Source organism: Triticum aestivum, chromosome 2A, assembly GCF_018294505.1.
Source record: "Triticum aestivum cultivar Chinese Spring chromosome 2A, IWGSC CS RefSeq v2.1, whole genome shotgun sequence".
Lineage (NCBI taxonomy): Eukaryota > Viridiplantae > Streptophyta > Magnoliopsida > Poales > Poaceae > Triticum > Triticum aestivum.
The window spans coordinates 21,171,106-21,184,053 of NC_057797.1; the positions used below are offsets into that span (position 1 = coordinate 21,171,106).

The 12,948-nt window shown below is 45.1% G+C and overlaps 1 protein-coding gene across 1 annotated transcript; it reads left to right on the plus strand.

Annotated features, from left to right (window-relative positions):
• Positions 1-6,828: 6,828 nt before the first annotated feature.
• Positions 6,829-11,406, plus strand: LOC123191370 (serine carboxypeptidase-like 11). The gene is made up of 12 exons (XM_044604139.1): positions 6,829-6,965; positions 7,074-7,428; positions 7,565-7,667; positions 7,808-7,845; positions 7,981-8,082; positions 8,242-8,325; positions 8,974-9,126; positions 10,003-10,074; positions 10,174-10,295; positions 10,735-10,848; positions 10,973-11,018; positions 11,159-11,406. Exons 1-12 carry the CDS (start codon positions 6,829-6,831, stop codon positions 11,240-11,242), a joined length of 1,410 nt encoding a protein of 469 aa, XP_044460074.1. The 3' UTR covers positions 11,243-11,406.
• Positions 11,407-12,948: the final 1,542 nt, after the last annotated feature.

Sequence of the window (12,948 nt, forward strand, 5' to 3'; positions counted from 1 at the left end):
CTGCCCCGTGCCTCGTTGGAACTTTTCGAGAACCTCCTTTATCACTAAAGCCTCCCCATGTGAAGCTTTAAAAAATAGCAAACTGTCATCAGCAAACAACAAGTTGGAAATCCCCAGGCTTCCCCTAGCCACCTTTATGGGAGTTATTCTTTTAGCTGCAATCTCCTTACGGAGGGCGCTAACTAGTCCATCTGCTACCAGCAGAAACAAATATGGGCTTAGGGGATCACCCTGCCGAAGCCCTCTTGTGGGTATAAAGTATTCAAGGAGTTGGCCATTCCATTTGACAGCATATGACACCGATTTGACACAGCTCATTATCCACCCAATCCATGTTTGGCAGAAGCCCAGTTTGTGCATTGCTCCCTCAAGAAACCTCCAGTCAACTCTGTCGTAAGCTTTGGCAAGATCCAGTTTGTACGCACAGTGAGTATTCGATCCATTCTTGCTATGTTAGATCTTATGGAAGCACTCGAAGGCAATGGTCACATTATCGGTAATCATCCTGCCGGGAATGAAGGCGCTCTGCGTCTCTGAGATGATCTCATCCAAAAAAGGCCTTAGTCTGTTTACCAGACATTTTGACACCACCTTGTAAAGTACATTGCATAGGCTGATCGGTCTATAATCCTTCAGACCATGTGGATCACTCCCCTTGGGGATGAGACAGATAACCGTATCATTTGTACCTGGTGGCATAATCCCTGACTTAAAGAATTCTTTCACAGCTTGTATAGCATCTTCTTGCACTAACTCCCAGTTCCTCTGAAAAAACCTAGCATGAAATCCGTCAGCCCCCGGAGCTTTTAGAGGACCGATCTGGAACAGTGCATTTGAAATTTCCTCATTTGTAAATTCTTTGGTCAGGGCGCGGTTCATATCAGCAGTGACTCGTGAACTGAGGAGTTCAAGTATGTCATTTGGCTGCACCCCGTCATCCGCCTTATAGAGATTTCTGAAGAATTCCGTGGCCATTTGCTGCATGTCCTTTTCATTCTCCACCCAACTTCCATCCTCTTTTTTCAGTTTTCTAATGGAGTTCTTTTTCCGTCGCCATGTGGCTCTACGTTGGAAGAATTTTGTGTTCCTGTCACCCTCTCTGAGCCACATTACCCTTGATCTCTGCTTCGACATAATCTCCTCTCTCTCAGTACAAGCTCGTCTAACTCCATAGCCAGCGCCTTATGTCATCTTTCGCGATCATCGGACACATGTTCTTCCAAAAGCTTGCTTACCTTATCTCTGATTATTTTTGACTTCTTTAGAACCGACCCAAAGCTATTCCGACTCCATCTTGACAGGTTTTCCCGCATGCCATCAAGCTTTGCCGAGACATCACCCAGAGTTTTTTCTGTACGAGAGCTGTTCCAGTTTTTCTCGACCGTGTGCTGAAACGAAGGTACCCTCTCCCACATTTGTTCGTACTGGAACATACGCCGTCTATTTTTATAATCACCTTGTTTGCTTAGCTGTAGTAGCAGTGGGAAGTGATCTGATCTCGTGGAGCAAACATGAGTTACACAATGGTCTATAAAGAGGTCAGACCAAGATGGTGAGGCCACTGCCCTGTCCAGTCTAGCTCGGACATTCCTATCCCCTTGCTGTCTATTGTCGTATGTCCAATCTGGCCCAGAGTATCCTAAGTCATGGAGATCACACCTGGATAGCATATCTCTGAAATTTGACATTTTCCTTTCAGATCTCATTGCACAAGACTTGTGTTCGTGTTGCCACATGGTCTCGTTAAAGTCACCGATCATCATCCAAGGTTCACTTGAACTAGGAGCAATACTTTTGAGCAGATTCCCTAAGAGATGCCTATCTTAGCCTCTTGATTCGTCGTACACAAAGGTTCCCCGCCACTTCGGGCCATGGGGTTTAGTGACAATCACATCAAAATACCTCGGTCCATACGATAACACTTTTATTTTTATTGATTCATCCCAGTACAATGCGATTCCAGCACCTTTACCCTTCCCATCATGTGTCAGAAAGTGCCTCAATCCTAACCCCCACTTCAGTGCTTTTACTTTATTCTCACATTGCCTAGTTTCAGTGATGAAGACGATCTTGGGCTGGTATGTATGCACAAGGCATACTAACTCTTGAACTGTCCGGGATTGCCCGAGCCCCCGGCAGTTCCAGCTTAGGGTCGTCATGGCACCTGACGGGCGCCGCCATTAGCGCCCGTCAGTTTGCCGGTAGCCCCTGGGCCGGCTACTTCCTGATCATCCAAACCACCCTTTTCCTCCTCCCCTGTCCCCCCTCCTCTCCTTTTGCTTTCTTTTTCTGCTCATTTTCAGTACTTGCGTTCCTCCCCTCTTCTTTAGTAGATGCTATGTTCCCTCTGCCTGTCCTCTTACCTAGGATTGTATTTTGTGCTGCAGCAAGCTTACCTTGGCTCTTACCCTGTTGTGTTGACACTCTCACTACTCTGTATCTGATCTCCACCCTTTGCCATGTTCTCTGCTTCTGAAGGCACCGAGGTCACCTTGTCGCGCCCACCTCCAGCCGCGGCGCCGTCAGAAGTGATTTCCAGGTTCCTATATTTCCCACATTCAGGAACAGTAGCAGTTTGTTCCTTCGCCAACGCGTTCGCTTGGGTTGGTGCAGGGTTGACAGCCGGACCCAAGGCGAAGAGGGCGTTGGGGCCAAAGCCCGGTGGAAAGTCGAGGTCCACCTCATCACTCCATGTCTTGAGTTTCTCCAGAGGAGTGTCAGAAGCATGGCCAAGAGGGGGATTGTTGGTGACGACCCCTACTTCATCCATGTCACTGTTTACCTCAGCCATCTCTGGATTTGTGACACTCGGGATCCTAGCTTTGGGTCATGTCGGACCCCCATCAGCAGAGTCACGCCGTCCCACATCCAACCTGATCGCGCTCACCGCCGCGATTGCTTCCTGCACCAGCGGGTCGGCCAGCACGTCCGCAGGCACACTGCGGTATTTCTCCGCCGCGAGTCTTGGAGGGGCTGTGCAAGCAGTCCCAAGGTTCTCTTAATCGAAGTGGAGAAAGCGACGTGCGCTAGCAGCCTCTGGAACTACGACTCCACCTCTACTACCACTCCTCTTAAAAGGTGATGAGCGCATTGCTACCGAGAACCTCATCTCTTGGAGGTCCTCGGGCAGCTTACAATCGCGCTGACCGTGTCCTAAGTGGCCACAGTAACTACAAAACCAAGGCAGCCTCTCATATTTTACATTCAGGCGATACAACTTATCCTCGGCAAAATCATGGGACTCTAGCTTACTGCGTATGGGTTCATCAACATCATGACTAATTCGGACCCTCATATACATGCCCCAAATCCTGCCCTCTCTATCTGCATCCACCTCTAGGACCTCACCTAGCTCTGCGCCCATCTTCCTGGCCACTGACTCGAAGAACATGATCGGTGGGGCGTCATAGATTCGCGCCCATATCGGCATGTGGGCGACCTCAACAGCTTCCGGGTTAGTGCTCCCGTCCACCTCCACCATCAGAAAGGCATCATTTTTATGTGTCCAGGGACCATTGTTGAGGATGAACTAGAAGTCCCCCTCGCGCTCGAACTCGAGGAGAAACCGGTTGTTTCTTGAGCGGGGTGTAATTGAGGCGCCCCCTCAAGCCCCACTTGCTTTTGAGCTCGTTAAACAGCCCCCCGATGCCAAAGATTTGCATCGAGAAGAACAGTCCAACGGCGATCCACCTTGAGCGCATGGACGCCCTTTCCCTGGACAGGTTCAGCTCCACCACATTCAGAGCTTGTTCCTCCCTGTTGACAGGGAAGCTTGGCGCCACCACCTGGTCACGCTGTCCATGTCTCACATCCCTGTCGCCTCCCACTCCTTGGGCGACAGGAGTGCGGTAAGGATCACCACGGTCCGACGAGGATCCCCCACGGAGCATAGGCCTCCTGCCCAGCCCCAGCTTGTTGTTGGAGTCGACCTCTTCGCCACTGTGCATCGGGCCCTTGTTCTTGTGGGGATCCTGCCCAGCCATTGCAGATGGGTGCTCTGTTGACAAAGTTTCAGGTGTATGGTGTCTGTTGTCCTTGTCCTCGGCCAGATCCTTTATACTCCCCGGGGCATCCTCAGGACATGGAATTTCCTCCCTGGGGATTGAGATATCCTGATCTCTTTCTTTACCTGGCCTCGAATTCGAATCAGAGAATGGATCCCATCCCCTGTCTTTGTCTGGAGGATCAGTTAGTATCCGCACATCTGAACCTTTTGCCTCTGCGCCATGATTTCCTTTCAGAAATCTGTTCCCAAAATCCAAACGCATCTTCCCAATCTTCTCTTTGATTCTTACTAGCCCCTCTTCAGATGTTAATCACTGATTTCCTGTGCCACACTGCCGATTTTTCTTACTGGCGATTCTCCCCTTTGCGTATCTTTTTACCGCGGTCCTTGCTTTGATCCATGCTTCCCGGAGCCCAAGCGGATCTTCACGATCTCCTTGTCCCTCCACACGATCCTCCAATCCACTCCCCCTCACTGTTTCCGACCCCTCCCCCCTCACGAGATTGAGATCGCCGCGAGGGGTACTCTGTCGCCTCGCAATCGCCCCATCGGGGGCTCCGCCAATTGCGCTCATCGACGTTATATCTTTTATTTTCTTTTCTTTACTCCTCTCTTTCTCTTCGGTTCCGACTGCCAAAAAATGTTGCAACCCACCACTCATTTCTTTCGTTTTTTGTTAAATAAACGATCTTGGATAAACAATCAACGCTGAACATCATTGGCTTGCAAATAAATTTTTCAAATTCAACTTGGAAATAGATTACTCCCAACCCACACAATCATTTCCCAAATCCTTGATTCATGGCATGTGTGAGTATCCAGACCCTAGAATGTTAAAACTGTTTTTGATTTTTGAGTCATAACTTGATATTTGCAGCAGAAGTCGTCGAGAAATCAATCACTAGCATGTCAGTCATGGGTATTGCAGGATTGGTAAAGCTTTGTTTCGTCCTAGTAAAATAAAGAACTTCACTTATGGTGGATCACAAAGTCACATATACTCAATGCCTTGTCCGCCTATATTATTGAGAGATTGGAGAAAACAAATGTAGGTACAATATGGAGATGCATATTTTGCATTTTTTCGGAATTTATACATGAACCCGAAAAAACAACTACTTCATTACCGATTACTCCCTCCGTTTTAAAATAGATGACTCAACTTTGTACCAACTTTAATTGCTTGAAACATTTTTTCCCATTGGTGCACTCATTTATTTATGTAAGTTCATCTATTGCTTTCAAGAGCTTTCATTCATCCGACATCACATCATTATTATTATCGTTCATTTATGTTAAAAAGGGAAGTTCTGCAAAACAAAAGGGAAATCCGTCCAATCGTACACCCGATCCTATCAATTCATCGAATCGGCCGCTTGCCGTCCATTTGGAACCAATGCCCGAGTGATACTAGGTGGCGAGGAAGCCCTCAAACAAAGAAACGTCAAAAAAAAAACCATACAGGTGGACGAGAGCACACGGTAGCATGATTCCACCCCCACGGACAGACCATCGGAGCACAAGCTCCCTGATAGCACCCCTAGGAGGGTCACGACTCAAAGAGCCGCCATTGCCGAGTCCAACAGACCAAGATTTTCACACAGAGCCCTGCCTGCTAGAGAGAGATCCACGATGGTCTTTTATCCATCCACTTGTCACCCACACAACTAAGAAGCAAAGCCACGACCACCATCATGGAGCTTGCTGAAAAGACTCCATGGTAGCCTACCATTCGGGGCTGCCACCTGACATCCTGTGTTGAACTTCACACCAACGACAAAAGTGCACCGGCGCCACCCACCGGGAAGGGACACAAGCAACTTCCATTGACCAATGAGCGAACAGAGGCCAAAGCCGGTGAACCAACCGTCCGACCAAGATGCACCGAGGTACGCACAGGGGAATCCAGTCCCGGACAGGGGGCCGCGCGCGCCTCCCCCCCTGTACTAGCAACTAGGCCCATGCCGCTGACCAACTGCCATCAAGCACCATCGAGGGGGGCATCGCCCAACTCCCCATCATATATGGCCATTCTAGATCATGAACCAAGGGGAGCCTCATGTGTGCAAGTCAACGCCACCTCCGGCCCCATGACGAGTCAACCTCCATCACCACCAACCGCGGGACGCCATCCGGTCACAACATCAAATCAACACTCCTGTGGTGGAGAGCCCGAACTGCCAGTTCAATGTCACCTAAATCCGCCGGACCGAGCCCAACCGGCACTGGGACAAGCACCACCACCACCGTGCCGCCACCTATAACGATCGACACCACACCATGGCAGAGGCGGCCGCTTGCGGCCCAAGCCACCCCCAGTCACTTGGTGGGCATACCTGGTGGCTATCACAGCCCGCAGCCCACCCCACTACCGACATCTCGTCGCACCAACATGCTATCACGTCTCCGCACCCCAAGCTACCGCCGCATCCTGGCCCAGCAGTCTACGAGTGGGAGACGAGAAGGCCCCACGGCAGCCGGCCAGGTTTCGCCCAGCCATGCCCTCTGGCGCCTTCCTCCCCGTCACACGTGGGGGCGACGGGGGAGGGAGGGGACATTTTTTTGTTTGTTTCAGGACTCATCCCATAAGTTAGACACCAACCACTGGATTTCAATCCAACGGCGGAAAAAAAGACCGAGTCCAAACCTTTTTTTCAGGCGACCTACAATAGCAAGTCCCATTGTATACACTTGCGGCAGGTAGGAGACAGTAAACTATAGGCACATGACATGACAGCACGCCGTCTCACTTCTTTATCAGTTACGTCCGGTCGAGCACGGCAGCCCGGCAGAAATTCAACGGCTAACCGGACGGACAAACCATGGAGGCCCAACTGCTGTCCCGGCTCCTCCTCCTCCTCCTCCTCAGCTTCATCATCGTCTCCGGCGAGGCGGCCCCGACGCTGGTCACCAGCCTGCCGGGCTTCGACGGCGCCCTCCCGTTCCGCCTTGAGACCGGGTACCACCGTACCACCGCACCAATTCTTGGGTCCATTGGAACTGCACCAATTTACCTCCAGCCAGCTGCATAGCTAACGTACTCCCATTTCTTATCGATCGTCGGCAGATACGTGACGGTGGACGAGGAGCACGGCTCGGAGCTCTTCTACTACTTCATCGAGTCGGAGGGCGACCCGCGGCGCGACCCGGTCATCCTCTGGCTCACCGGCGGCGACCGCTGCAGCGTGCTCAGCGCGCTGCTCTTCGAGATGGGCCCGCTGAGGTTCGTGATCGAGCCCTACGACGCCGGGGCCGGGACCGTGCCGCGGCTGCACTACCACCCCTACTCCTGGACCAAGGCCGCCAGCGTCCTGTTCGTCGACTCGCCCGTCGGCGCCGGCTTCTCCTTCTCCCGGGACCCCAGAGGGTACGACGTCGGAGAGGTCTCCTCTTCGCTGCAGCTCAAAACGTTCCTCACCAAGGTAATACGTAGCAATAATTCAACTGAAGCTGCTTGCTATACATTGATTAAATTTGCAATGTAGAGTATATACTAATTTTGTCATCATCGTCAACATAGTTTTCTGATAAAAAAACATTTCTTCATCTTTGGATAAGTGGTTCACCGAGCATCCAGATTTCCTCCCAAATCATTTCTATGTCGGGGGAGACTCGTACGCCGGAAAGATCGTACCAAACGTCGCGCAGAAGATCTCAGAAGGTGCTGCATTATTACTAGCATATGTAACTCGTTTTTTTTTTCCACATTCACTTGAAAGAAAGTCCAAGGTGTTTACTTTGGACAGGTGGATATAGTACGTCTATCCATCACACCTAAGCAATATATTTGCCTGTTTTTAGATATTGAAGCGGGACTGAAGCCGACAATTAATCTCAAGGTAAGTACTCTAAAATTCATTCACACACTGTGTATACACATATATCACAATTATTGTACAGATGTTAAATGCCAAAAACAAAATTAGTCTGGCCACAGCTAGCTTATATGTTATGACAAAAACATATATTCTCAGGGCTATCTGGTAGGCAACCCGATTACTGGTGAGGCCATTGATATGGATTCTAGAGTGCCATATCTTCATGGAGTGGGAGCCATTTCTGATCAGTTGTATGAGGTGATTAGTTACACAAGCTCCCAACTATTGCTCAATCACCTATGCGCTGACCTGAAGTTAACTACTAATATAAAGCTTAGATTATTCCCTGTATGAGGTTAATTAGTTAGTTAATTCAGTTTCCATGTGCTTGCATGTGATCAATCGATCTGATAAAAGACAATAGTGGAGCACTGCCATGGGGAACCTTATGACAACCCCAAGAATGATATCTGCGCTCATGCTATGGACAGGTTCAAGGCGGTAAGCATACGAGTCACTCAACTTACAATTAACGGCGCTGATCAATTTGATTGCTCAAGTCAATTTGGAAACCTATAGCAATACACATTTTATTTGTAGATTTCTATACAACTATTTATATATTCTTCTACATACTAAGAACACGAACCTTCCATCGTATCTCCTTCTCAATTCCTCATTTTCAAAGAATTTTTACGTCTAATATATCTTGATCTAGTATCTTCGTTTGCCTGTCAAAAAGACTCCATTTAAAGACTATATGCCTAAATACGACTTCCATCCTAATATGTCACCATCCTAATCTATCATAACTATGTTTGAGTACATACGACTTTCATCCTCATATGTCACCATCCTAATCTATCATTAGCATGTTTGATTACATAAGACTTCCATCCTAATCTATCACTGTCCTAATCTATCATAACTACTTTGCTTACGTACGACTTCCATCCTAATCTATCAAAGCTGTCCATGTGCCAAATTCGTACAATTCTTTTTCTATCACAATATTTAGTTGTTGGCTGCCAAATTCGTACTCATGTATATATTATAAACATAGATTGATGAGTTTCTACAATTCTTTTTCTATCACAATATTTTAATAGACTGAATATATGCATGATACTATTTGATGTTTCCCTGCAGTTGCTTGAAGAAATTTATGCCTCCCAAATTTTGTATAAGAAGTGCAATTATCTGTCTCCCACACCAAATGATGAGACTACACAAGGCAGGATCCTCCAACAAGAAACTGGAGCACTGAAACATCCACCACCTAAGCCTCAAGTGGATTGCCATGTAAATCCATCTTTATTAATTCCTTTTACCGAATAAGTGAAATCGCGATGAATAAAAATTATTATGCCAAAATAAATTTGAAAGTGCATTTTTTGAAACATTGGGAACAAGAGAAAAATATATATTGCAAATGACTACTAATAATGCGAAAAGGCTGAGCAGATATAGGTCTAATAAAATGATGAAAATATCCATGATTTACTGTATATGGTTTTTAAAGATTTGATTGTCTGTAAATTTTGAATCCACAAGAGTATATATTACCACGTTACTAGTACGGATATCATGTCAATATTTGCACGCAATCAAATTCATACTAAGTCGATAGATTGTTCGTGCATGCGGCTGACATGTTTTTACGCCGTGATATTGGATGAGTGCAATAAAGCTTTGCCTTACTTTGCTGCTGTTGATTCTAAGCTTCACAATGAACTATCATTGGATGTAAAACCTCATCCCTTACATTTTTTTATCACCCAATGGAAGAAAAGTCCGACTGTGATGACCCTAACCACCTAACATCTCAGAATATAGGTCCATATCGACGATGAGCAAGAACTGAATTAGTCCGTTTGTTATATATTAGATGCCACAAGGTATAAATTTATGTGTCGGATGTTTGAGCAGGAAGGGCAAAATGCTTAATTTCAACCAGCCACGCCCCGAAATTGCAGTAGAAGCAGGCCCGCTGCACTACCAGAATCTCACACGCATATACAACATCACTACGTACACAATATTTCATACATATGCCAGGCATTTCAGTGCTGACAAAAGCCAACGCAGCTATGCAGATCAGTTATTCCACTTACTAAGATGTTGTGAGTCATCAAAAGTTATTTCCCAACTAACTTCCTATTTTTGTCCCATCTACAGGGTTATATTACCTATCTGGCATATGTTTGGGCTAACAACAACATCACACGGGAAAACCTTGGAATCAAGGAGGTTAGATTACTATCTCTGCTCGAGAAGATATTTATCTCTTGCTATTGGCATCTGATGTTCAACACTCTAATTTTGTATCACTATGCGCCAACAACTTAGGGGAGCATGGGCGAATGGGTGAGGTGCCATGAAAAAGACCTACCTTTCACCCATGACATTGAGAGCAGTATAAAGTACCATCGTAATATTACGTCAAAAGGTTATCGTGCCTTGGTATATAGGTAATTACTATTACATAAAAACAAATATAGATAGCTTACAACAATTATCATGTGGTTGTAGGGCTGTATTTTAACTATATTTGAATGTATAACAGCGGAACAAAAGATGGTCTGTCGTACATCAGCAACTATGGAGTTGAATACTATCTCCACTCCAAAATAGAGTGCATATGGATATTTTTAAAGACAAATCTTGTAAAGGTTGACCAATTTTATAGACACAACATTAACATTATACTACCAAATATAAAATAATATAATATAAAATTATGTTTCACAATGTTTTTAATGATATTTATTTGGTATTGTAGATGTGTATATCTCTCTCTCTCTCTAAACTTTGTCAAGTTTTATAAAGCTTGAATTTCGAAAATACAAACTATATTTTGAAATCGAGGGAGTATAGTTTTCCAACTGCTCAGCTCTCTTTCTTCTACAGTGGAGACCATGATGCTGTTGTACCTTTTTTGGGTACACAGTCTTGGGTAAGATCACTCAATTTCTCCATTATTGATGAATGGAGGGCTTGGCATCTTGATGGACAATCCGCTGGGTGAGAATTTATATTTAAATACCGTTTGATGAATTGGATTCTTCATGTTGGTTTCTATATTATTAACGTATATAAACTGCATTGGATAATTCCACTTACAATGTGAAATATAACAAATATGCAGATTCACAATAGCATATACAAATAACATGACGTTCGCCACCGTAAAGGTAATAAGATATCTATCTCTACCTTCACTTAGGAGACTCTCTTGGAAATATGGATTGTACATGTCTCTTGATGAGATTCATGCTTATCATGGGTCAATTTAGTTTGGACAGTTCTCATTGACCAATTATCACGCTTACAGGGTGGTGGACACACTGCACCGTCATACCAACCTGAGAGATGCCTTGCAATGCTTAGGCGTTGGATTTCCAACAAGCCACTCTGATGTGTTTGTGTGTTGCATATCATGATGTTGGATAGGGTGAATCGTGCGATGATGTGTGAGTATGTTCTATGTGTTTTACTTTGGATATACCATGTGGTAAACTATGAATGTAAGATTTGGTCTATTTTCTCATCAAGTTAGTTACCCCGCCGGGTAGAAGATGCCACAATGTCTCGCCTTCCCGATTCCGACAAGGAATGGTCGAACCGACACGACAAGGTAACGACAAGGTTAGGCTATCGACAAACTAATTAAGCTTGACTGAGTTCTAGTGGGCTCAGCCTAAGCTCAGTAGAAGCTCTAGGTCATGAAGAGTTGAAGACACAAAGCTCGGTTACAAAGAAAATCAATGTTCTTAACATAACAATGCAGTAAGCCCAAGTATGTTACAAGAACAAAAATTATCGCCAAAAGATGGTAAGTTTGAATCTGAAGTAGGCTCAAGCATGTCTCCACAAAAGTAACCAAAGATTTTTTTCCTTCTTTCCGGAAAGAGAAATAGCAATAATACCGCGGCCACTATATCTCGATAAACTATTGCACAGTTTACAAGATGCATGCTAGGCATCTAGTTTAGCCTTATCAAGCTCGCTCGGCTCATTTGGGATACTAGTAGTCCACGGACATTTGAAATATTTTGCCATAATGCATGTTGAATTTTACATGTTAATGTTAGTTGATATTTTTAAAATATCATCCAAATCCATCACTTCTTATCTCTATCGAACAAAAGTGGAATAAATTTTATACTACATTATATAAGTATATAATGTATAGTATATAAAAACAAATGTGAGACTAACACAACATCTTTATGGGAATTTTTTTTTGCCACTCTAGATTTTGCCAATTTCCCTTATGCCACTCTAGATTTTGACATTTCACTTTTGCTACTCTTAGTTTTTGACAATTATCACAATCGCCATTTCCGTGGCAAAAGCAAAATTTTCAGAGTGATAATTGTGATACATTTCAAAAGCTAAGAGTGGCAAAAATGAAATAAAATTACTTTACTTTTGCCACGGAATGGCAATTGTGATAATTGTTAAAAGCTAAGAGTGGCAAAAGTGAAAATGTCAAAATCTAGAGTGACATAAGGAAAATTGGCAAAATTTAGAGTGGCAAAAACAAAATTTTCCCTTCTTTTATTTGCAAAAAATGGCTACCTGGAATTACATAAAAACATATATAAATGATTTTTATATTAATAAACATGACAGAATAAATAAATTATTTTTCACCTACTCAGTTTTTTAGCTTAACTGCCATGTTGTATCACCTCAACCACTCTCACTGCACGCAGACCTCGCTCTCTCACCCTCCCAGTCCTTTTGTCTGCCACAATGTCGCCCCCACCATCCCTCTCTGCCATGGCGTCCCGACCACCACATCTCACCCCCAAAACAAAGTATTAATGAGAGAGACCGGTTGATTTGGATAAGTTAGGAAAGTTGGATCCGCGATCTTTTGTACGTTAGGAAAGAGTTAATTTTTCTAAAGAAAAGAGTGGAGAGAAAAATAAACCAATGGATAAGAAAACCAGTGAGAGGGGGTGGTGGGACGAAGAAAAACCGGACAAAAATAAACCATACCATGCTACTGCATTCATTAGGGCTTTCCTAACTTTTAGCTTAACTACCCTGTCATATCACCTCAACACCTCTCTCACCGCACGCAACCCTCACTCTCTGACCCTCCCAGTCCTT